Here is a 26,264-nt window from a genome sequence, read left to right on the forward strand (position 1 = left end):
GTCTGTAAGTACGTACACTCCACGTTTTGCTTGTTCATCTTCCTGTCTTCTTTTAGAATATCTATCTCTCATTTATCCCCCCCCCCTCTCTCTTTGATTTTCTTTTCTGCTCCAACCAGTTATCTCAAATAATCATCTCTACACATTTAAGAATTTCATGGCAAAAACAGTTTGTAAATGTTTTTGATTTGTTTTCAAATAATGTTTCAACATACACCATGCATATAATACTTTCCTAACTTAATGTTTAAAATTTCTTGATGATGCATGGTATGCATATTATACTTGACTTATCAATGTTATAACATGTATTCATGTTTTGGAAGATAAAATTGGAAACAAAAATAAATAAAGCAAACACTTTTGCATATGACGCAACATACGCACAGAATAGGTAAAAGGAATCATTTATAGATGTAGTCAAATTTTTAATATTAAAGTTTTTTTTAGAAATATCAGGCCTAAAAATTAATGTATCTATATTAATTGCTCTCATACTACTCGTAAAAAGCAAATCTGTGACATACTGCGATGAACTTCGTTTCAAATGGACATAAGCAAATGCAAAAATGCTAGGAACATTATTTTCTAACATGAAGGCAGACAAGTTCTATCAAAATTTCTTACCAAAGTAACTATCATTTAAAAACAATCTAAAACACAAAAAAACTTAACACTCCTTGGAAAAATGACTTTTATAGAAACATTTGCACTACCCAAACTCTTGATGTATTTATCTGGTCTGCCAAATCCACAAAACAAAGTATTATAAGAAATATAAAAAGAAAGATTCAACTTCATATGGGATACACACCCAAAAGAAATGAAAAATGTTAAAATTCACCATATTTTAAGGAGGTAAACAGTTCCAAACAGTTCGTCATACTCATTCAAACCCTGCTGGCTAAGGCGTGGAAGCAATTCTTTAGAAAAGTCGTCTTTATATTTCTGACCGTTCCAAGGCGGTACCTAACAATCTTTTGATAAACACACCGAGTTTTTATATAGTATATATGTACTGTGTTGTTTGTGGAGTTTTGTGCTGTTGTTCCATGTTTCTGATTGGTGGTTGTTTGTTTTTTTTTGTTTATGACTTTGGCGTCTACCCTGTGCCATTAAATGGGATTTATGTTTAAACTTTTGAATACTGATTTTGTTTCTGTAGCTTTTCATATAAATATGCATTAAAAGTAATGGGAATCAACGTTTTGAATGCAATTTGGACAATACATAAATACAGAGGATTGCAAAACAGTATATTTCTATTTGATATATTAAATGCACGAAAGCAAATTAAAGAAAAACGTTCAGAGGTATATAGAACCATTAACCTTCATAACGAAACCTTTATTATAAAGCTTGGTATGAAAGAGGGATACAATTTATATTGCAACTGTTTGATTTTCGGTGAAAAACATGGATTAAGAAAACACAACAACAATCCATATATCAAGTAAATCAACACGACTATTTAAGATATGTGTCCCTAATACATATCATTCCGAGTGAAATAAAGATACACTTATCTATAGACAATTATGAAATCCCTTTCAACGACGACTCAAAATCAGCACAAATTAAAGTGTTGTTAAATCCCTAATAAGTTTCTACATTCAAAGACTATCTCCTTAACAGACACATGTTTACTGATTGAACAGAAGTGGGTACAAACAGTGTTTAAATGAAATAACGGATAACGTGTTGGAAAATATAAATATGAACACGTACAGATGTTCTAATGACACAAAGATTAGTTTCCATTATAATTATTTACACAGAATCAATGTATGAAATTTCCTTATAAATGTAAATAAATGAAACGAATTAAATGTTTTTGTCAAACTCATATTGAATCACTGGATCATCTTTTCTGGGAGTGCCCGAAAGTAAAAGCACTATTGAATAGACTTAATCAAGTCTTAAAAGATAAGCTTATTAATTCAGACTTAAATTCGGCATTAAAAATATCAGCTTTTGTATAGCCAGCAACAAAAACACACATTACTAATTTCTTAATTATGTTTATTTGTGAAATTCTACATTTTTAGTTCGGAGCATAGACAAACAACGCCACAATTTATTCAGTACAGGAAATACATGAAGAGGCATAATATAATGATGAAATTGCACTGATAAATGATGAAATGAAGCAGCATGGGATCAAATGAATTTGCACATTCGTTCCAATCTTAATCAACCATAATCATCACCTGCTCCTATTAGTTTGTGTTCATAATAATCAATTTTCATGAAAATCCTATGATAATCTATTTTCCTCATTTTTCGTATTTCAAATTACCCCATGATCATGAAAATCTATTGTTTAATGGAAAACGCCGTTTTCATAAATGTACAACTAACATCGGTTTCTAATTTCCATCTGATCAATTTATTTTTTTCCTTTAAAAAAAACATACATGTTAAAGTTTTTCTGCAAAATATATTTGTGTAAATTGAATTTAAATTTAAAAAAATGTAAACTAACTACAGTGTAAGACATTATCTTACATGTTCATCACACACACTTCCCAATTGAACATCCACTGTAGGTACCTAAACTATCCATTTAAGTTCCATCTGACATTCAGTTGATACTCTTGTGAGAATAGTTTAACCATAAGCAGATAGGTGTTTTTTTAACTATTAAATCAAGTAAGCGAAATAACCTCTCTACATTCCTGAACCTTTCCTTAAATGTACCTCACTTGTCAAGATGGTTCCTTATTAAGTAAGGAAAATCTAAGGATATTTTGGATAGATTTTCTAAAATTGTTTCTAGTTTTACCTATGATACGTTCAGAACACCTCGGCCATTTTCCATCGAAAACAACCTCGGGTGGATGCCGGTACATCAGTAGAAGTAGTTCGTAAAATGTTAAATAAAATTATTCATTATACTAGGTTTAAGTGTATATTTTAACGTATATTTTGCATTACTAAGTTTCCACATAGATTGCCAGTGTGGTGTTGTATTGCATAAATAATTCAGATTCCTAAGAGTAAAGTCATTAAGTTTCATTGCTAAATTTAAATTACTACACGACATTCTGGCAGCGTAATGAAATGTAAAGATTTCTGAAATTTTAAACCGTACAAATACATCCGAGGTTGTTTTCGATGGAAAATGCCCGAGGTGTTCGAAAGACTTATGATCGCCATGTGACACCATGGAGTTGAAAACTATTTAAGTACTGAGAGCGTAAAATGAGATATTATTTGACTCTGAGATCGCATTTGGCAGTAACATATGCTTTTAAGTACAGGCATTTCGGTGCAATTATTTTTACATGTCCCTTTGATATACTTTACAGCGGTAACCGTATGTGAAACGTTAGAAGGCTAATTACAACCATTGTGGCTGCTACAATATGGGAATGATAAGTGTTTATAGCGCAAACTATTGAAATACGTGTGAATAATGAGGTACCATACACTTACATTACAAGTCAGTGCGCAGATGTAAGTACAGTTTTTTGTATTAGCTTAGTAAAAGACGGATAAGTTCAAACGAGACACCAAATCCTTTCAATTACATGGGCGTAAAAATGCTTACAGTTTGTGACTAGCATCTTAAACCTTCCTTATTTGTATGGAACATAACGTTAAAAGCTCGCTGAAATAAGCTGACATACCTTGTTGTTAGCAGAGGCCGAATTAAATGTGTATGCATGCACAAACAGTTTTGGCGTCATATGCCGACGTCCTCTTTATAGGTTAGGCGTACGTTTTGCATGCTCTAGATTTACGCTAGACATACGTTAAATACGTTAGAAGAAGAGTATTTATACGTTGGCATGAAGGTGTTCCGTACAGTTAACTTATTGATAACATGAGTTTCTTCTTACCTATATCTAACCCAAAATTGAAGTATATGCAATGCATTTTTAGGTATTTAAGTATTTAGAATTATTAGACATGTTTTACGATGGAGTAACTTGTTGAACGTGTTTCTACCGCACAACTAACTTTTGTTGGCGTTTTGCCAGCGTTTTGCGTACCTGTATTTAACGGGGCCTGTCAGTAGCTCACCATCACTTATCCAACCGTCATGAGAGGCTTCGACAAGAATACCAACTTGTCGTTCTATAACATCAGTTTTACATTATCGAAATAACCAGATCCGTGCCAAATGGACAGGGAGGAGGAGGGATCGGGGGCGGGGAGAAGGGGTCGACGACGGCGGAAGGTCTGGGTCATGCCATGGATCGAGAGATGGTGGCAGTTTGGCGAGAACGGCCAGCCTCTTGTGGATCTCCGGAACTAGGACAAAACATCTTTCAAGTACTTCATGCGGATTTTCCCCGAGATGTTCGACGAGCTGCTAGCCAGAGTTGGGCGCATACTAATCAAGCAAAAGGCGAGGTACAAGGAACCCCTGGAGTCTGACAAATTCTATCAAAAGTGAAACTTACCCCATACATGTAAGGCACTTAATGGAAAACGCATTGCCTGTCAGTGTCCTCGAACGACTGTGTAATCTACTACAGTCATAAAGGATTCTACTCCGCTGTTCTGGTGGCTCTTATTGTTGCTGACTACAAATTCATCTGGGCAGATGTCGGTGGTAAAGGATCACTATCAAACGTTGAGATTTACACTGACTCTGATCTGAGGCAAAACGCTGAAGGCGGTATCATAGGTTTTCCTGATCCCGATCCTATTCCGAACGACTACCAAGATGTGCCATACTTCTTCATCAGCGCCTTCGCCATACAACCGACCATGATGTAGCTGTACGGCTGGCGAATGATGAACGCAACTTCTATTACACAGTAGGGTATTAGATATTTATTCGGCATCCTTACAAACCGCTTCGGGGTCCCTCTGAGTACCATGCAGCATCAGCCATCCACCGTAAAGATCATCGTCAAAGCATTCATGGTCCTGCACAACCAGACGAGGACTCGGTATGTAGAGATCGGCGCCGTGTTCATGCAAACGGACACATGATCGTCGGCAACACGCCGAGCGCGCTTCGCATCGTTTCCCTATAAGTATCTCATATGTTGTGCATCAGTCGAAAACGCTGGACATACGCTGACCTAATGCTGTAATACGCAGTCATAAGTGATATACAAGTTAATGATAGGTTACTAATAAGTTAGAAATACGATATGTGCATATGTTTAAAACGTTATGTATGCGCCCAATTTATTCATGCTGTAGAATTGTATATGCCTGTCTGGGCGTATGCCGACGTGTTGACATTTTTTATGACTTTTTTATACGCTAGATATAAATTTCTCTAAAACGTCATATTGTGGCTGCACCATCAACAAAGAAAACCGGGATCTCGCATGACGTAAGTATGTAGGTAAGTTTAGCTTACTGTGTAAAACTTGACATTTATTGCTAAGCATAAATATCGTGATGTACTGAACGGATCATTTATGTACCACTTGCCCCACAATGGTTTCCACTCTAAAATGAAACGTATAAATTTACGTGAAACTTGACCGATTTTCATCGGATATTTTATGTTGGTGATAGTTAAATGTTTTTTTTTAGTATGAGAGCATTATACTTTTAAAGAGTGTTTTTTGCTTTATACTTTCTAGAAAACACTTCCCCTAAAATTTTTCCAAGACTTGTAATCATATGAATGATATTTTCTTGTAGCAGTAAAACAGAAGACATTTTTTTTTTTCAAAAACTCGGGCTGGAAATTTGGTTGCCAGTAGCTGAAATAGAGAATATAATTGCGGCTCTGGAGACCAATAAAGTGCTTTAATATGTACGCTCTACTTTCCTCAGCGGCCATAACCAGCGGCCCGGGGACGATTGCCGGGGAATTTAGAGTAATTGTTGATGATTTGAATGCGTTTTGTGCCTTTATATGTATCTGATTAATCGTAAACATCTCATCAGCTCAATTAGCGTTGCGTGCAATGACAGGAAGACTCCTTGGGCAACCACCGCTTCTGGTCGACTGTTTGGCATGCGCACTTAGGCCACACCAAATTGATATTTCGTTCCGCGGATTTACCGCTCCTATTTTTTTGAAAATGTAAAAAAAATATTTTTATTTTTTTTGTGCGCCCGCACCTTCATTTTGATCGCCAAGCAGATTTTTTTCAGGTTATAATTTATTAAAAGGCTAAAAATAATCACGTATAATTTTTCTACGCTAGTTTTCGTGTTTTTGTAAAGGGAAGTTACCGATGCGTAGTGTTTTTATACTGTATATCGATCGGTTTTGCATGGGTTCAATAAATTCAATCAAAATGGCCGCTTCCGGTATAAACAATGTGGCTCGAAGTTTGGAAATTAAATCTTATTTTTGACAATAAATATGTTTTGAGCATGCTTGAAGTCATTGTTGATCGTCTCATACACTAAAGGATCATTATTTAAAGCAACCATTATGCAATAAAGCATGTGTATCTGAGACTGGTAGCGATTATATTGCGTAATTAGTGACTCGTTTTGAATGGAAATCGGAATGATCAACTTAGTACTATTTTATTCAAGTCATAATACAAGGAACCAACATTTTACCTCGTTACGACGATGCTGAAGATGTCACAGGTCAACTTAACTGGAACATGAGTCATTGTTTGGTCCAAATTGATGATTGTATCAAGCTCATTTTGATCAAATTCTGACAAAGCAACAGTTTTAAACAAATATCTTTTCACAAATAGCGATATAAACACTGGTCTGGATATACCTCAACATAAGTAAGCCCAAGTTTATCACCTTATATTTTGTTTCTATTTGCAACATAATCCAGGATTGTAATGCGCTTGTCAATTGTAACCACTGCCCCGCCCACACCTCGCCCTTGTTCCAGGGGAAAACCGGGGACAGCAGAGGCAATGGGCTGTGTTTTTGCCTTTCAGGTGGGCCTGCAGTGCCTAGTGAATGTGGTTTTGTCTTCATATTGAAAATTGTCGGGAATGGGCCTCACATAGGTATTCAGGGTTGCGTGGCCATTTGGCAGGGATTTTACCAGCAGTGTGTCCCTGCAGGTCGGGTATTTTACCCGGGTTTTGAGAGACCGGAAGTCAAAGTCCCCGCTATTCCGGACTTGGGGGGGGGGGGGGGCATATACAATTGGCTGGTGCATAAAAACTTCTAAATAACCAAAAAAAGTACTCTGAAAAATACCCTGGTTCTTTTTGTTTTAATAAGCACATGTCATTGCATTTCCTATGATAATAAAAACAAAATTTAATCTATGTTATATGGCGTCTGATGTTTGATGATGCCATTGTGTAAGTGATCATTTTTTACAAATCCAAAATCAATCCTAAGTTATGTCTAAATACAGTTGCATATTATGTTAAACTGATTCAGGTTGATTTATATAAGTCGTTTCAAACTTTTTACTAAAAGCAGGGTTATTTATTATTATGAATGAATGTCATATTAAAGTACGTTTAAATTATATAAGAAATTAGATTTATCCATATAATGTTTGTACTAAACACGGATGAATAAATAGTATGTATTCCGACATTTTCCCAACGTCCATTAGAGGTTCAGTTCAAGATGGCATTAAAATGGGTTTAAGGGCAATTACTTTGAACAATCTTTCTTATTTATATTGAATATAAGGAAAAATATATTTTTCGCTCCTCGCTCGCTTCGGTTTTTATGAAAACTGACATTTTTTTTTTTTCGCTCGCTCGCTCAAATTTTTTTTGGCAAAAATCCGAGGAATTAAACATTAATTTGGTGTGGCCTTAAAGCATACTGTCAACGTTCCAAAGCTTTGATCTAGTTTAGAGCGATGACTTGTTTTCTCATAGCTAAGACTTGTCAATCGCATGACACAAGGGATATTCACAAAGGTCATTGGGTACGGTCTGTGATTTTTAATCAACATATTCAAAAATACATATCTCAGATAACACAATGCAATATCATTAACAACCGCTAAGTTGATAATATTTCCGAATGTGTGTGATTAATATTGTGGTTGATAAATATTTTAGGTGACACGACCGTTTATAAAAAAATATGACAAGGAAATGATAATATATCTTTTAATGTTCGAGTTTAGCTGAAATCGTAATGGCCGTCTAGACACTCGTATTAGAACATTACAATCGCCGAACAACCAGACAAGCCGAGCAATTAGAACTAAGCCAGAAACACAAAACAAATGTCCCCAAGAAGCAGCGCAATTTGTACAGTGAATTGTAACAGAGAATGTTAGTTTCTTCTTATCCGAAGATTTCCAAAGCCTAGAAGTGTTTAGAAACAACCTTTGGGTGCATTCGTCAGACTCAATTTACGTAAAATACATGTTTGTATTTCCTTGTGGGCCTGTCGTCGGTTATCATTGGCCCAAAAGGATATTCAAACACCAATTTTAAGAAGAATGCACCCAAAAATAGTTTGTTCTAATTTTCTGTAAGCAACGCAAAATGTCAAGTTCTCTCTATCCGTCAATCAAAGGCAAAATAAAAGAGATGTGGAACCATATCAATATATGTTATGTAAATCGCGTTGTTTCTGTCAATGATATTAGGAGGATAATGACATTTCCGGGGAAAACCCTGTTTAAGCAACACTGACAAAGAGCGGGTTCTAATCATGTGGAAGAAACTGCCTGATAATGAAAATGGGTTGGAAAATATTTTCAGATATCTGTCTGCAAAACTGATTGATGGCTGGAGCAATGTATTTGTCTGATAATTGCTTAGCGGAAACATCAGTCGAGAAAACGTTGTCACCTTTACAGTTTTGATGTATGCTTTTTATAATTCAAGTTGTAAATAACGATTGTATGAGTATGACAACACTTTGTAGTCTATGTATAAATTGCGTTTTTTTTTTAAGTTGACAAAGTTTTTTTTCCATGTTTAATATTCCGTCAATAAACCTTCCATATACATATATTTTTATATTCATACGGTTCGTAATGATAGAATTTGGATTTTTTGTTTGGAGTTTTGGTCGATATTTTGGTTTTTGTGATAAAGGATCATGATTCAATCATCTTTGGTCTTGAAAATATTTTTGGAGGGTGGGGCGTGGCAAATAGGGTGGGTACTGTCAACGTTACTGCCGCCTATAGTTCAACTAATTTAGTAATCATGTCGTTTTACACTAAGACTAAGGGGTACAGCGTACATACATTCAAATACATTGCCCATGTCTTCAACGGGGTACAGCGTACACAAATTCAAATACATTGCCCATGTCTTCAAAGAGGGACAGCGTACATAAATTCAAATGGATTGCCCATGTCCTCAAAGGGGTACAGCGTACGTAAATTCAAATACATTGCCCATGTCTTCAAAGGGGTACAGCGTACATAAATTCAAATAGATAGCCCATGTCCTCAAAGGGGTACAGCGTACATAAATTCAAATACATTGCCCATATCTTCAAAGCGGGACAACGTACACAAATTCAAATGGATTGCCCATGTCCTCAAAGGGGTACAGCGTACGTAAATTCAAATACATTGCCCATGTCTTCAACGCGGGACAGCGTACACAAATTCAAATATATTGCCCATGTCCCCGAAGGGGTACAGCGTACATACATTCAAATAGATTGCCCATATCTTCAAAGCGGGACAGCGTACATAAATTCAAATGGATTGCCATGTCCTCAAAGGGGTACAGCGTACGTAAATTCAAATACATTGCCCATGTCTTCAAAGGGGTACAGCGTACATAAATTCAAATAGATAGCCCATGTCCTCAAAGGGGTACAGCGTACATAAATTCAAATACATTGCCCATATCTTCAAAGCGGGACAGCGTACACAAATTCAAATAGATTGCCCATGTCCTCAAAGAGGGACAGCGTACATAAATTCAAATGGATTGCCCATGTCCTCAAAGGGGTACAGCGTACGTAAATTCAAATAGATTGCCCATGTCTTCAAAGGGGTACAGCGTACATAAATTCAAATACATTGCCCATATCTTCAAAGCGGGACAGCGTACACAAATTCAAATAGATTGCCCATGTCCTCAAAGAGGGACAGCGTACATAAATTCAAATGGATTGCCCATGTCCTCAAAGGGGTACAGCGTACGTAAATTCAAATAGATTGCCCATGTCTTCAAAGCGGGACAGCGTACACAAACTCAAATATATTGCCCATGTCCCCGAAGGGGTACAGCGTACATACATTCAAATAGATTGCCCATGTCCTCGAAGGGGTACAGCGTACATACATTCAAATAGATTGCCCATATTTTCAAAGGGGTACAGCGTACACAAATTCAAATAGATTGCCCATGTCCTCAAAGGGGTACAGCGTACATAAATTCAAATAGATAGCCCATGTCTTCAAAGCGGGACAGCGTACACAAATTCAAATAGATTGCCCATGTCCTCGAAGGGGTACAGCGTACATACATTCAAATAGATTGCCCCCAAATAGCTTAAAATTACGAATCATTGTCTATTGCCCATCACAGTTAAGAGTCATTTCACGGAAAACCTTCAAGTTGCGTCTTTTTAGTATGTTTATACACAAAAACCGGATCCGAACTGACAACCATGTCATATAACTTTCCCGATAATGAAAACAGTTGTTTTCTTTTTTGCGGGCGACGTCCTGATAAAAATCTTCACACCTACAACTCACATGCATCATTAAAAAACACGGATCTTCGAAAGGAGTTTCTATCAACACCAACACTGATAAAGCCCAGCGTCATAAAGCAACTAACCCTTATCTGCCGTCAAACCTTCAACAACAGGCAATTTCCTCAAAGAAACGACTTTTCTAGGTATGATTCGTCGATCGGACATGAATCCTCAGAACATTAATTGCGAACATCACTTAAGATAGCACAACAATAAAACGCTAAATGGGCAAACAATAAAAAATACACAATCGGAAAGCCTCAGCATGGTTGTTGAGACAGTGTTTTCAATATCAAAATCAAAAAAAGGACGGCCGCATTTCATATAGAAGTAGAATAAGATGATGATGATGATGATGATGATGATGATGATGATGATGATGATGATGATGATGATGATTGGGATGGTGGTGGTGGTAGTACAATTCATGCATTGTAGTTTTAACTGCATCATTTGAATAATGTCAATGGTGTTTTCAAATACATATTCATGAACAATATGAGTTGACAAAAAAACATGGTTTATTATCACTGTCTCCGCTTGAGACATAAATATAACTGTGGCAGTAACATTTCTGCTAAAAATGAAACCTAAAATATCAAATAACTTCTTGGTTACTAAAACATCATTAATAATTCTAGGTGGTAATTACTTTAGCGTACACCTGAGTGTGAAAGAGAATCATTCAGAGTGTCGCTATGGTGACAGGTATCAGCAGAAACACACCATAACCTTAAAATAGATCTAGCTGTGAACGACAATTATTGGTCACTCGAAGGTGTGATCCTCGTAAATATGCGCGATGCAATGCGCAGAGCAATAAAAATGTCATTTTGCGAGTTGACAAACTGCACAGTTTTCATAATGAGCTCTAACTAGAGGCAGCACAGTTTTCATCATATCATACTGCATTGAACGATTGAAGATATGATTCCAATGAAATGTATGTGCTTACATGTAGTTCAAACGTATTGGTAGCAGGTACTTTCAAATGGTTTGAAAGCCATGTAGTTAATACAGAGCTATAACGAATCACCAAAACAATTTACAAAGAATACTAAGGATGAATGGCTTTATTTGCCAATCCGCGTACGTAAACTCAGTATTTTCAGCTAGAACGCAAGTATAAAAGAAGGTTCCATTCTTAGACAAAAAAATAACAACAGACCAGTAGAACCATAAAGGACGAGAAGCGTATTTTCCCGCTACCCTGCGGCCCGCTAATATCTATGTCACACTCGCTGACACATTTTTGTGAAAGTCATTCCAATAAGTCAGCGTGGTGGCATTTAACTAATACAATATACCGACGTCTAAAAGTGCATCTCTGGGTTGGTTCTTAGCGAATTATTTTGATGAATCTGATATACATGTATGCTGATATTACTTGACTTTCGTGTGTACAATTTAGGTTGCATTGGTTTTAGACTAAACCTGAATGATTGAAAAATCTAAAAAAAAAATCAGGACAACAAAATCAACAATAATGAAAAAGAGGGAAGTTCATTTTCAAATATACACAGTGATGCAGTTTTACATGGGGGAACCTGTATTGCCATTCAAGTCAACTGAGGAGTCTAGACGGTACAATATTCAAGAACAAATGCAACAGAGAGGCAATACTTTTAAGTTTGTTTCAATTCAATTCAATACCTCTCTTGGAAACGCTTTAAGAAAATCACCGATGCGCTTCAGCAATAGAATCCTGTACAACTTCTTTCCCACTCTCATTTAATCACGCATGACAGAATATCCGACTAGAACACAGGTGCCTGTCAATGTGGGAAGAGAACAGACAAGCGTTTGTTTTAGTGCTGGGCTGGGGAGGGGGAAGGATGATTAAAATAGGTTTTATTTGTTATCATTGTGTTAACAAGGTACTTGAAGAATATGGAACGACAAGAGCTAGTACAAGCAAACATAAAACATATGGCGGTTCATTAGGAAAGGCCGCTCCCACAAGCTCAACTGGTAGAGAAATCATGACGCCGCTCAAAATGATTGGGACTCTTCTGATGATAAATATACGGAGCATTCTTCAAGCAAATTAAGGATTCAGGACAAACGCTTCATTGGTATAACAACAACTTTAGCGAATGAACCTTTGAACTTTTTCACATCGTTGCTTTGAAGGTTGGCGTATTGACGAATCAATAATCTCATACAATAAAATAATTGAAGCTTACCGAGATATAATGCGAACTCTAACACGGGCTTTTTATGTCTTTTTGTGTTGCATAATTATTTAGTGTCAATTAGCTAGGTGTGAATGTTTCAAAGTAGCTGAATACAAATTAGGTAGAAAAGACTTACAGTGTTACATAGTAAGACATACAGTGTTAGATAATAATGCGTCCATTGCTAGATGATATTAAAGACTAACAGTGCTTCGAAAGAAGCATTTTAATTTCAGAATAATCCATTCATTCCGATAACAGTATGTGTATCTGTTCCCTTGTAATTGCAAATCCATTATTATCGACACTGTTTAGCTTTGCCAGCCCGTCAAGCAAAACAATCTGTGACAGCCGTCGGTGTTATGTATGTAGGTTTTAAATGTACACTACATCAGACCGATACATTGTAGTCAAGGAAAGAGGAATAGTTTTCTTCTAAACAGTCGGTAATCTAATAACAGTCACAGCTTTGGAGAGAAAGTAAACCGTATTGATTCGTTTGCGTTTGAGATGGAGAAGAAACAACAGGTTTTTGTGTCCCCCAGGGCCAGCTGCGCAGTTTTACAGCTCGGTGTGAACACACAGATTGACGTGTCACATTGCTAGACTATGTAGGGACATTCGGGACGTACAGACGGGCTATACCGTGATGATCCTAGTCTAAGAATGGTCTATACATCATTAATCTAAAGACACAAGGGTTGACTAAGTCATATCTTTGCGAAACAAAGAATGTGCTTACTGTACCGAGGAATAATACACGTTATCGACCGGCAGCTATTTATATAAAACTCGTTATACAAATGGCTGCGGGAAGTTAAAGTAACGTTCGCAGCACCAACTTATTGGAGATACAAGGTTATCCATATCAAACCCTCCAAATGTGAACTGGTGTTTTCCACTACTCACCAGTTACCCCATGACCTCAACGCCCTGTAAGCCCCTTAAGCAGTTTGACTTGGAGGTCATTAATTATATTTACATGTACCCGTAGTTTTACTAGTTTTACATGAGTTCTACTCGTAGTTAATTGTAAATTAATCATTATTGCTAAGGCGTTATTAAACACCCACAATATTGGCACAATGTCGATTCATTTTATTTTTGAGTTTAAATATATACTTTTGGTCTGCTTTAAAAATGTTTTGGTAACAGCCTTCCTACGGTCATAGTAAACATTTGGAGGGCTAACTGTGTTTGGTCCAATCTTATTAAAATCTTATCATGACGTAAGCTATATTTCATAACACTGTGTCGTGAATATGATTTTAGCGGTAAATGATATGATTCGACAGGGTTCCATTCTCTACCTGGATGTCTGTGTATTTGATTCGTGGTCAAGAAGCCGGAGTGTATTCGGCCGGGTTCTCCGGTTTCCCTTTAAACGGAACACCACACCCTCGTGACACCGTCCGTGCACATGAGAGTATTGGATATAATATGGTAGATGTTGTTTCACAGGGGTTAAAATATTTAATAAATAAGTTGAAACGAAATGCCAGAACTATTGAGTGCATGTAGCAGTTCAAGACTTGTGTAATGTGTAGAGTAAATATTTTACAATAGAGCATTTAAGACATATCCATGTAATATCAGTTACTTTGACGAATACCTTGTATATACAAGGTACGAGCATGTGCATGTACAAATGACTAAATCAAGCCAGCAAACTGTTTTCACTTCCAATTTTCGATGACATGGAAGAGAACGTCATTGCATTTGTCTGTAACATGGTGACTTCGTGTATTTCTTGAATGTGGTCATTGTATATAACACTTGGTTCAACGTATCAAACATTCAGGTATCAAAGTGTTTAATACTATTTGCTTAGGGACTTACCCTAGCTGTGCAAGGGTCTAAAGGAATGTACACTGTACTATGTACTTTCAGAAAAATCTAATCAGAAACCGCTATAAATGCTAGAAGTGTTAAATAGTTCCATTAGGTGCCAGTCTATCTTGTGCCGGCTAAATTGATTGTTTTAGTCCTTTTTAAAGGATTACACTTCACCCATTTGCCGTCTTTAATTTTTATGGAATATTTTCTTGAACAGAAGTTCCAACCTTATCACCTTATCCTTAGTAACACATTTTAAATTGTCACCGAGCAGGAGAACTTGTCGTTCCCGGGGGGGGGGGGGGGGGGGGGGGTCAGTGAGATGCTCAGACAGGTTCCCAAAGTTTGCTGTCACCTGCAAGGCACGATTCCGCCATTAAATAAATATCAACTCACACTTATGTAAAGTTTGAAACTGGAACATATTGATACCAGTTTGATTATTCATAGAATGTTACACTTGGTTCCTGTGTTATTTCAGGGCGTGTTACCAATATTGCATATTCATATCCTGTACCTTGAAGAGCCAACTCTTTCAAACCACACTGAAACATTTAATATTTCAAAAAACCAAAACAGAGGACAAAAATGATCAGTATTTGATGTTTGAGAAAACGCTCCTTAAAATACATTGTCTGTAATTCCATCAATAGTCGCAGAAGTACACTTAATCGTGTTGTCAAAGACATTGCTATGCTATGCTATTGTTCGTGTTTCTTTTCCACAAGCGAGCGTATAAAATCACAAAGTAAAACATCAGTTTTAAATTAAAATATCATGATTGATGCAGAGAAACCAGCTTATAAACATAGATAGTCAAGCCTTGTATTCAGCTTTCTCGTCGAAATATCTCTTATAACAGAAGCATCGAAACCTATTAAAGTTATTAGCTAGCATTATATAGCCAATAAAATTGGAATAAAATTTAAGATGCATAAAGATGAGAGAGAACTGCAACAATAGAGATATATTTAATTGCGGATATTACGCTGGTTCACAGAGCAAAATCTCGGATTCCATGTTTTGGGAAACCATGATGTTCCATGTCGAGGTTCATATAACATTTCTCAATGGATATATTATGATATGTGTGCTCTGTCTGTGTCGTGTTGTGCATTGTTTCCCTGGTCTATGTTTGGCTATTGCTGTGTCGTGTTGTGTATTGGTTCTCTGGTCTATGTTTTGCTTTGTCGTGTTGTGTACTGTTTCCCTGGTCTATGTTTGGCTATTGCTGTGTCGTGTTGTGCATTGTTTCCCTGGTCTATGTTTGGCTATTGCTGTGTCGTGTTGTGTATTGTTTCCCTGGTCTATGTTTGGCCAATGCTGTGTCGTGTTGTGCATTGTTTCCCTGGTCTATGTTTGGCTATTGCTGTGTCGTGTTGTGTATTGGTTATCTGGTCTATGTTTGGCTATTGCTGTGTCGTGTTGTGTATTGGTTATCTGGTCTATGTTTGGCTATTGCTGTGTCATGTTGTGCATTGATTCCCTGGTCTATGTTTGGCTATTGCTGTCTCGTGTTGTGCATTGGTTATCTGGTCTATGTTTGGCTATTGCTGTGTCGTGTTGTGCATTGTTTCTCTGGTCTATATTTGGCTATTGCTGTCTCATGTTGTGTATTGTTTCCCTGGTCTATGTTTGGCTATTGCTGTCTCGTGTTTTGTATTGTTTCCCTGGTCTATGTTTGGCTATTGCTGTGTCGTGATTTGCATTGTTTCCCTGGTCTATGTTTGGCTATTGCTGTCTCGTGTTGTGTATTGTTTCCCTGGTCTATGTTTGGCTATTGCTGTGTCGTGTTGTGCATTGTTTCCCTGGTCTATGTTTGGCTATTGCTGTGTCGTGTTGTGCATTGTTTCTCTGGTCTATGTTTGGCTATTGCTGTGTCGTGTTGTGCATTGGTTATCTGGTCTATGTTTGGCTATTGCTGTGTCGTGTTGTGTATTGTTTCTCTGGTCTATGTTTTGCTTTTGCTGTGTCGTGTTGTGCATTGTTTCTCTGGTCTATGTTTGGCTATTGCTGTCTCGTGTTGTGTATTGTTTCCCTGGTCTATGTTTGGCTATTGCTGTGTCGTGTTGTGCATTGTTTCCCTGGTCTATGTTTGGCTATTGCTGTCTCGTGTTGTGTATTGTTTCCCTGGTCTATGTTTGGCTATTGCTGTGTCGTGTTGTGCATTGTTTCCCTGGTCTATGTTTGGCTATTGCTGTGTCGTGATTTGCATTGTTTCCCTGGTCTATGTTTGGCTATTGCTGTCTCGTGTTGTGTATTGTTTCCCTGGTCTATGTTTGGCTATTGCTGTGTCGTGTTGTGCATTGTTTCCCTGGTCTATGTTTGGCTATTGCTGTGTCGTGTTGTGCATTGTTTCTCTGGTCTATGTTTGGCTATTGCTGTGTCGTGTTGTGCATTGGTTATCTGGTCTATGTTTGGCTATTGCTGTGTCGTGTTGTGTATTGTTTCTCTGGTCTATGTTTTGCTTTTGCTGTGTCGTGTTGTGCATTGTTTCTCTGGTCTATGTTTGGCTATTGCTGTCTCGTGTTGTGTATTGTTTCCCTGGTCTATGTTTGGCTATTGCTGTGTCGTGTTGTGCATTGTTTCCCTGGTCTATGTTTGGCTATTGCTGTGTCATGATGTGCATTGGTTATCTGGTCTATGTTTGGCTATTGCTGTGTCGTGTTGTGTATTGTTTCCCTGGTCTATGTTTGGCTATTGCTGTGTCGTGTTGTGCATTGTTTCCCTGGTCTATGTTTGGCTATTGCTGTCTCGTGTTGTGCATTGGTTATCTGGTCTATGTTTGGCTATTGCTGTGTCGTGTTGTGTATTGTTTCCCTGGTCTATGTTTGGCTATTGATGTGTCGTGTTGTGCATTGGTTATCTGGTCTATGTTTGGCTATTGCTGTGTCTTGTTGTGTATTGTTTCCCTGGTCTATGTTTGGCTATTGATGTGTCGTGTTGTGTATTGTTTCCCTGGTCTATGTTTGGCTATTGCTGTGTCGTGTTGTGCATTGGTTATCTGGTCTATGTTTGGCTATTGCTGTGTCGTGTTGTGCATTGGTTATCTGGTCTATGTTTGGCTATTGCTGTGTCGTGTTGTGTATTGATTCCCTGGTCTATGTTTGGCTATTGATGTGTCGTGTTGTGCATTGGTTATCTGGTCTATGTTTGGCTATTGCTGTGTCGTGTTGTGTATTGTTTCCCTGGTCTATGTTTGGCTATTGCTGTGTCGTGTTGTGCATTGTTTCTCTGGTCTATGTTTGGCTATTGCTGTGTCGTGTTGTGTATTGTTTCTCTGGTCTATGTTTGGCTATTGCTTTGTCGTGTTGTGCATTGTTTCTCTGGTCTATGTTTGGCTATTGCTGTGTTGTGTTGTGCATTGTTTTCCTGGTCTATGTTTGGCTATTGCTGTGTCTTGTTGTGTATTGTTTCTCTGGTCTATGTTTGGCTATTGCTGTGTCGTGTTGTGAATTGTTTCCCTGGTCTATGTTTGGCTATTGCTGTGTCGTGTTGTGTATTGTTTCCCTGGTCTATGTTTGGCTAATGCTGTGTCGTGTTGTGCATTGTTTCTCTGGTCTATGTTTGGCTATTGCTGGGTCGTGTTGTGTATTGTTTCTCTGGTCTATGTTTGGCTATTGCTGTGTCGTGTTGTGAATTGTTTCTCTGGTCTATGTTTGGCTATTGCTGTGTCGTGCTGTGCATTGTTTCCCTGGTCTATGTTTGGCTATTGCTGTCTCGTGTTGTGCATTGTTTCCCTGGTCTATGTTTGGCTATTGCTGTCTCGTGTTGTGCATTGTTTCCCTGGTCTATGTTTGGCTATTGCTGTCTCGTGTTGTGCATTGGTTCTCTGGTTTTTGTTTGGCTATTGCTGTCTCGTGTTGTGCATTGTTTCCCTGGTCTATGTTTGGCTATTGCTGTGTCGTGTTGTGTATTGTTTCCCTGGTCTATGTTTGGCTGTTGCTGTGTCGTGTTGTGCATTGGTTATCTGGTCTATGTTTGGCTATTGCTGTGTCGTGTTGTGCATTGTTTCCCTGGTCTATGTTTGGCTATTGCTGTGTCGTGTTGTGTATTGTTTCCCTGGTCTATGTTTGACTATCGCTGTGTCGTGTTGTGTATTGTTTCCCTGGTCTATGTTTGACTATCGCTGTGTCGTGTTGTGCATTGTTTCCCTGGTCTATGTTTGACTATCGCTGTGTCGTGTTGTGCATTGTTTCCCTGGTCTATGTTTGGCTATTGCTGTGTCGTGTTGTGCATTGTTTCTCTGGTCTATGTTTGACTATCGCTGTGTCGTGTTGTGCATAATTATATTGTATGTCACAGTGCAGTTAATCTAATACATTTCAGTGTCATGCAATAATCAAGTGTGGAATCAATAATGAGAAAGAAATAGTGTTGTACTAGTAATCGATGATCGACCACAGTGACAATGATGCCATCTCATCATTTGAGTATGAATAAAAGACTCGTTAGTGTCCGGTAGGAATATTTTTTTTTATTTATTTATTTATCATTCGTTAAGGGGAAAGAAGTAAAACAAAATTACCTGCCTACCGACACTTAAAAATGTTCGTGGTTTGGGAAACGCTTAACAAACTATTCATTTAGTGTGGCCTTAGTACACATGAATAAATTAATGAAAAAACTAATTGAAAAGGAACATAATGCATTAAAACAGACAACTATTTAGGATTGAAGGTTAATGTTATATCGATAGCTTAACATTAAATCAAAAGGTTAAACGGAAGTAGACAATGGGCCGATCGTTCAGAACATTGGTAAAGTTAATAACGTTGTTGACGTCATCGTTTTACACTTTCAAATCTTTATTGCCCTATAAGTTCCACGGACACACTGATCTGCAGTACTTCTAACAATGTTCGAGACGTTGTTTGAGATGTTCGTGTTTTATCTAAATGTATGAGCGTGTTACAACATGTTTCACCTACAAAGGTTAACACCGATGCTGTTGTTAACGTAGGTAACATATACGGAGTTCCGAACGATCAGCCCTGAAAAAAGCAGAGCAAAAGAAAAGCCGGGTATTTTAAGGCCAGCGCCATTGGAAAATCATGGTGAACTTCGTGTAAACGTTGTCATACAACAATGTATGACTGATTGACAGTACTATCTAGCTAAATTGATTATTACTTTTCGTTCTTCTATTTGCCAAGTTATGTTTGTACTACAATAGAAACATCAGATTAACACGTTAATAATCTGTTCCAGCTACTGAAACAGTGTCACGCTAACAGAAGAATGGTAAAAACAAGTGTTATAACAGACTGCTTCGAATGTTGCGTGCTTATGTAAACACAATTCATTAACGATTCATACGTAAAGGTTTTAATTATATATCATGTGTTACCTGTGAGAAGATGCGGATTTCACCACCACTTATTGAGTAATTGTGGAGGCTGTTTTAAAATATACCGATAGCTGCGTGTTCACATGGAGGCAGATCAAGCCTTATACATTAGAAACCTTTCAAATGTTGCTGCTTAGTACGTTTTACATTTTTTTCCGCATTATATTCAGTCACTGGCTTTGATAAACGTACAGTTTACATAAATCAGAAGTTCTGAACATATGTTTTTCTAAGACCGAGCCATTTCTCGATCAATTTTGAATTAGCATTGCATTTCCGGCCAATTCCAGATATAGCTATAGCTGTAGATATTGTTAATTAATTAGACAACCACACGCAAATTCTCACTGAGATTGTAATACTCAAACTTGAATGATTGTGCATGCGGTGCAAATACGAGAACTTGAAATCGACTCTCCCATAAATAGTGGCGGAAATGTTTTCACGAATGCAAGTACATCATCACCAGTGAAGTGTAAATCGTTTACAGTAACGTTACTAAATTACTTTAAGCTTACAACATGCAAGACCCTTTTTTATACAAGTTCAAAATCGTTGACTTTGAACTGCGTCAGTTATGCGTTAAATAGAAGGCCGCGCATAAGTAGCTGATATGACTTTAATCCAGCTTCCAATTTTGTCATCTGGCAGGTGCTCGTGCTATATTTAAAACACATTTCCCGATATGGGCTGCTTATGTTTACTGGATAAACTCTGGTACGGAACTGTGGTTAATTGGTTGGTTTGTGGTCTGTGAGTGACAAGTGGGGGTTTTACCCGGAAAATTTGTTTCCCTTCACAACACAATTCCACAATATCGCTCAACATCGTGCCAACTAGAGTGACAATGGAAATAAAACTTTCAATAAAGCTTAGACTAAACATCTAAATATATCTACATACATCTAAAGTTCATGAGAAAAGCTTTACACCCATATCGGTCACCTCTCCATGTACAAGTTGTGATCGAGTTGGCTCGAAATAAAATTATGAATATTTTAGATTTTTTTTTTAATTTGAGTGCTTTATTCTTTACAGTTAATGCTTATTTATTATATTATGTCAGAAAAGTGTTTATATAAACATGTTAACGACATTAGACATTTCTGTCTGTTTGTTAATATAGTCGGCAGTGTTAAGACTGGACAAATATGTTTGCTTAGAAAAAAGTGAAATGTAAAATTGATGTAAGGAAAACCATTTGTAACATAACATTTTGAAGAATCATCAATCATAAACAAAGACAAAGCATCGCAATTAAACACGCCAAACGCCATTGCGTTGCCTGTTGTGAATATGTGATGATAACATGGAAACTACAGGGACAAACCCCAGGGCCAACTATTTAACGGACACCCTGTATAGAAGGTCAGGGTAAGGGCCTTGCAGACACTTATGATGTCCTGTGTTGGATATGTTCGTGTTGACCTTTCTGGTTTGGTGCCGTGCACTAGACTCGGGTTGATTAAACTTGGTTATAATTTGACAAAGCTTGGACAATATAATTGGTTCCTATTCTTTCTTTTAATATATCATTTATATTTTAAGAAAAAAGGTTATAAAAAATCCACAACCCGAGAACTGAACACTTCATGTCGAAGAACTTAGAATCTGATTACAAACTGTATAATGTTTGCAGCAGAATCCATCTGCATCTCTAAAGGGACGATGGGAGAAGATGATTGAACTTGGGAGAGGGACATGGTCAAGTTTTGAGCATCTGAGTTTCCACTATACTGGTAAGCCTTACATGAACCATATAGTACACGTATTGATGTTGTCCGAGCTTGTATTGGTTATTACTGTTTTCGACAATGTGTTTATGGTTGGACATTGTGTTTATGGTTGGACATTGTGTTTATGGTTGGACATTGTGTTTATGGTTGGACATTGTGTTTATGGTTGTTGGCGCTTAATGCAATTCAACTGAAATTACAAATACATGTATTGCTACAGAAGATAGCATGCCATTGTACTTTCATTTCAATAACAACTTAAACAACGAATCTTATGACAAACTTAGTTCTGAAATTAGTTTTATAATTTTGTATAATATATTTTTGCTTCAACACTTACATTGAACAGTAATTGTAGATTTTATTTTACGTAGAGTATAACACACATTGTTCACATAAATCCAAGCCAAATGGTTATACTACAAAGGGAACCGTCTTTGCACTTTCCTGGCACGTGTTTATTTACGACTCTTTTCTGTACATTTTGAGTTATCTGTCAGGTAAAAGTTGGCAAATAAGAAGTAGGATATAACTATTAGGCACTATTCCCGAAATAATAAAGTCATGAAGTGTCGTCTTCGCAGGAAAATGTTACTAATTGATCAAACGTGTCTGGTTATTGAAGTAAACTATTATATTTACCGTTTTAATGTAAAATAGTTTTATACTGTCACATTTCCAAGTAATTGTTAGATAACATGAACTTATATCCTAAGAATGACCGGACTGAGCGAACGAGCCCTTCTTAATCATTAAGATTTTACTTCCGGTCATCTTTCTGACTTAAAATACAAGCCCATTGGCTACCACATTGCAAAGGAAAATCTGACACAGGGAGTGTGTATCGGATGAATGTCTGAAGGCGGACCTTTAAACACCCGCGTAAGTTAAAAATCTAAATGATTAAGCTTTGTTCTTAATGGTTGCCTATCTGCTATTTCATTTGCTGAAAATGTAGGTTGTAATCTAATACCTTTTTTCATCGTAACTCTCTTCATATTAATTGATTGCATTGTATTGATTGATTGTCATGATTATGTAGTGTCTTAATTGATTGCCATGAATACAGTGCATTTATTGAGTTCTATGACTTAATTGATTGCCATGAATACAGTGTATTTATTGATTGCCATGACTACAGTGTACACATTGATTTCCATGACTTCCGTGTATTTATTGATTGCCATGAAACCAGTGTATTTATTGATTGCCATGAATACAGTGTATTTATTCAAAGTTTCAAAGTTTGTTTTGGCAAATTTATTGATTACCATGACTACAGTGTATTTATTGATTGCCATAATTTCAGAGCATTTATTGAGTTATATGACTAAATTGAATGCTATGACTACAGTGTATGTATTGATTGCCATGACTACAGTGTATTTATTGATTGCCATGACTACAGTATATTTATTCAAAGTTTCAAAGTCGTTTTGGCAAAATTATTGATTGTTATGACTACAGTGAAATAATTGATTGCTATGACGACAGTGTATTAATTGATTGCCATGGTTACAGTGTATTGTTTTATTGCCATGACTACACTGTATTAATTGATTGCCACGAATTCATTGTTTTAATTTATTGCCATGACTACACTGTATTAATTGATTGCTATGACTACATATTTATTTTAAGGTCCTTCAATGAATTTAGTAATTGCAAATTGTACGGCCACTTAACTTCATTGTGACCATATACTTCCATACAATTTAGTAAGCTTAGCCCTTTGTGATACTGAATTCCTAAAAGCTAAGGTCTTATATGCAATATTACATGAATATATCATCCATAGAAACTTTATTTTACTTCGGAATGTATGAAAATAGTATATAATCCATGTTTTTTCACCGTGTACCTATTGCATGTTTATGGGTTCATGTATGTGTTAGCATTGTTTGAAGTAGATTAAATCATAAAACGTGAAATCAACAGTCAATCTCCTTATAAATCGGATGAAACGGATTAGCTACCGTATTGTGCTAAAGGTTGTCCTGGAAAATGGACATACTTACCCAAAACCAAAAATGCTTAAAATAATAGATCAATATGAATGCGGTGGTGATACTGTGTTTGGAAGGCTATAACAACAGACGTTTTATTTCGATATTTTCACTGAAAATAATGGAATGACAGAAATATGATCCAAGGTTATTACCCCAGAAACGAGAAGAAACTAGGGTGAGAAAAGAACGTTCAAATGTGTTTGGAAATTCTCATAATCTTTTTTTGTACTGTAATTTTTAATTGATATACATATGAAGCAAGTTGCTTGAAGTGGATCAATATACAGCGATAATATATATATCCAGTTTATCGTCTGCAAAATGACTCATCGTTAACTCAACTGTTTCTTTGAACAGGTGTGCACCCTCATACTATCATACTCTGCTATATCAAACCTGCGTTCATGTAGCTACACGTGCTTGCTTTAATCTAATTTAGTTTTATATCTGGTCCTTTTGAAAATTAATTACCTACAACATCCAAACTAACAAATTTGATGTGACTGGCATTTATTTTCCCGTTATCCTAGTTTTTTAACTATTTATTACTACCCTCCACATTGTTTTCTTTGTATTATCATATGTTTTGTTTTATTTATTGAATGTATTATTTGTATGTGTATGTGTTTGTTTTTGAGTGTATGTACACTTCTGTGATTGGCTGTATGATGAGAGACTATGTTGTCTTAATCAAAATAAACTTTTGTTCTGTTTGTTCTTATTCAAAATAAACTTAATGTACTTATATACTTTAAACAACTGGCTTGCTATTGCCTTTAGTCAATATATATATATATATATCAGGTTTTGCCGGGGGTGTCGTTTCAGTAATCAGCACAAAGCCGGGGTCTCGAGAGGCCTTGCGGTGCCTGCGAGTAATTAAAATCTGGAGAACGGCTCAATTAGCGATACATTAGCGCATCGATCGGGCCTCGGCTCGTGCCGCGGAATAAACCTCATTCCACAGAGCGATGCAATTTGTATATATTAAATGGCAGAAAGAAAAATATTACTTTTTCTCTCCTGGGAATGCCTGTGTGGAGGGGTGTTATTTTTTGGTTCGTTTTTACTTCAAGAGCTGGAAACACTCACCAGAACGCAACAGGATGTTACATTGTATAGTGTTTTAACATTTACTTGTCACGAACCTATTAGTAGACGTTATCTCAGCGATACAGCTTCAAAACAAACCGCTTACATTTTAAGACAATTATTCAATAAAAATATCAAAATGAAAAGTATGACAGGTATCTTCGAGTTGAAAATTAAAACCAGGTTTTGGATGAAGCAATCTGGCATACCTTGAGTATTGCAATTAGTTATTCCCTGTTTCCAACCAAAACCCAGCCGTGAAGCAATTACCGCGAATCTGCCAGGCTGTTGTTTTATCAAATTATGGTTAATCATTAATAAAAGGTGGATATATACCTCTAACCTGTTATCATATGCCGATATCTATATCAACTTTACCACTTAATAGTGTTGCTACTGTAGAAGAATGGCTCATAAAGAACTGAAATGCTATTGTCGTCCGGAACGTATGCTAAGAATAACTGAGTATTTTTCTGAACTGAAAACAAACATACTCATGAACAAACGGCTTGTTTCTCCATTCAATATGTGATCTGTAAAAATGTCGATTGTGAGCAGGCAGTCATGCAAACATACCAGCCCTTTCATCTTCCATTGTGTAGCATCAATCAATTTCAATTATTGAATGGAAAGGGAGGACACGGTTGTTTTAAAATCATTACGCATTTAAGCCATTGTTATCTTCTTTACGCAGCTCGATAAAAGAGCCACACACACCAGTTTTAAACTGCAGGTTATACGCTTCACTGGTATACATAATATCAACGGACATTTGATTCCAGGTATGACGCTAATGTCAATTGTAGAAGTGCTCATCCGGAAAAAAACCCTATTATAATTGTTTTTTATTATTTGCAAAATGTACATGCGATCCGTCGGTGTTTGGAAAAGATAAACAACGAAAGTAACACTCACCTTAGTGTATATATCTGCCATGGTTAACTCCGTTTCTAAGACCATAAGGATAATTCCAAACATTCCGAACACCAGACAGTAGTCTGAAACTTTCTTTCTTTTCTCGTATAATTGTTTCCGACGACCGAGTCTGTAGCCGACGTTTGGTTTTTGACGTAAGTGTTTTGACATTCTGTCCGAGGAGAACTCCCCACCACCAACTAATGCCATCCCCGCGTCCTCCGACGTGTAGCTCATTTTACTCGATGTGGGTAACGACTGCATTGATGTTGGCTTTTGCAACTGTTTGAACGACCCTATGGCTCCGTTGACCCGCATAATATCCGCCCCGATGTCGGACATAGGGTTCTTTCTTTCCTCCTTCCGCTTCTCATCGCGATCGTCGTTGTGCGTTAGCCTTACGGAATCGTTCTCGTCGTCCGAACTGATCTGAGTCTGTATAATTGTGTGTGCTAATCCTCCACCGGCCGCTGTCCGAGGGTCCATTTGCAAGCGCGGAAAACTCGTCGCCTGATACATATTCCCGTCCGTCATATTAGAAAGACTGAAAATATTATTTCCCAATTTACGAGAATCAAGAGGGCCA

The 26,264-nt window shown here is 37.1% G+C and overlaps 1 protein-coding gene across 2 annotated transcripts in view; it reads right to left on the bottom strand.

Annotated features, from left to right (window-relative positions):
• Positions 1-26,258, bottom strand: part of LOC128208917 (small conductance calcium-activated potassium channel protein-like) — a 73,445-nt gene extending 47,187 nt beyond the window's left edge. For both annotated transcript variants that reach the window (XM_052912631.1, XM_052912630.1), the window contains exon 1: positions 25,679-26,258. In XM_052912631.1, coding sequence (XP_052768591.1) covers positions 25,679-26,212 — 534 coding nt within the window. In that variant the 5' untranslated portion in view covers positions 26,213-26,258. The remainder of the gene's footprint in view (positions 1-25,678) is intronic.
• Between the last annotated feature and the right edge of the window lie 6 nt (positions 26,259-26,264).

Source organism: Mya arenaria, chromosome 11, assembly GCF_026914265.1.
Source record: "Mya arenaria isolate MELC-2E11 chromosome 11, ASM2691426v1".
Classification (NCBI taxonomy): domain Eukaryota; kingdom Metazoa; phylum Mollusca; class Bivalvia; order Myida; family Myidae; genus Mya; species Mya arenaria.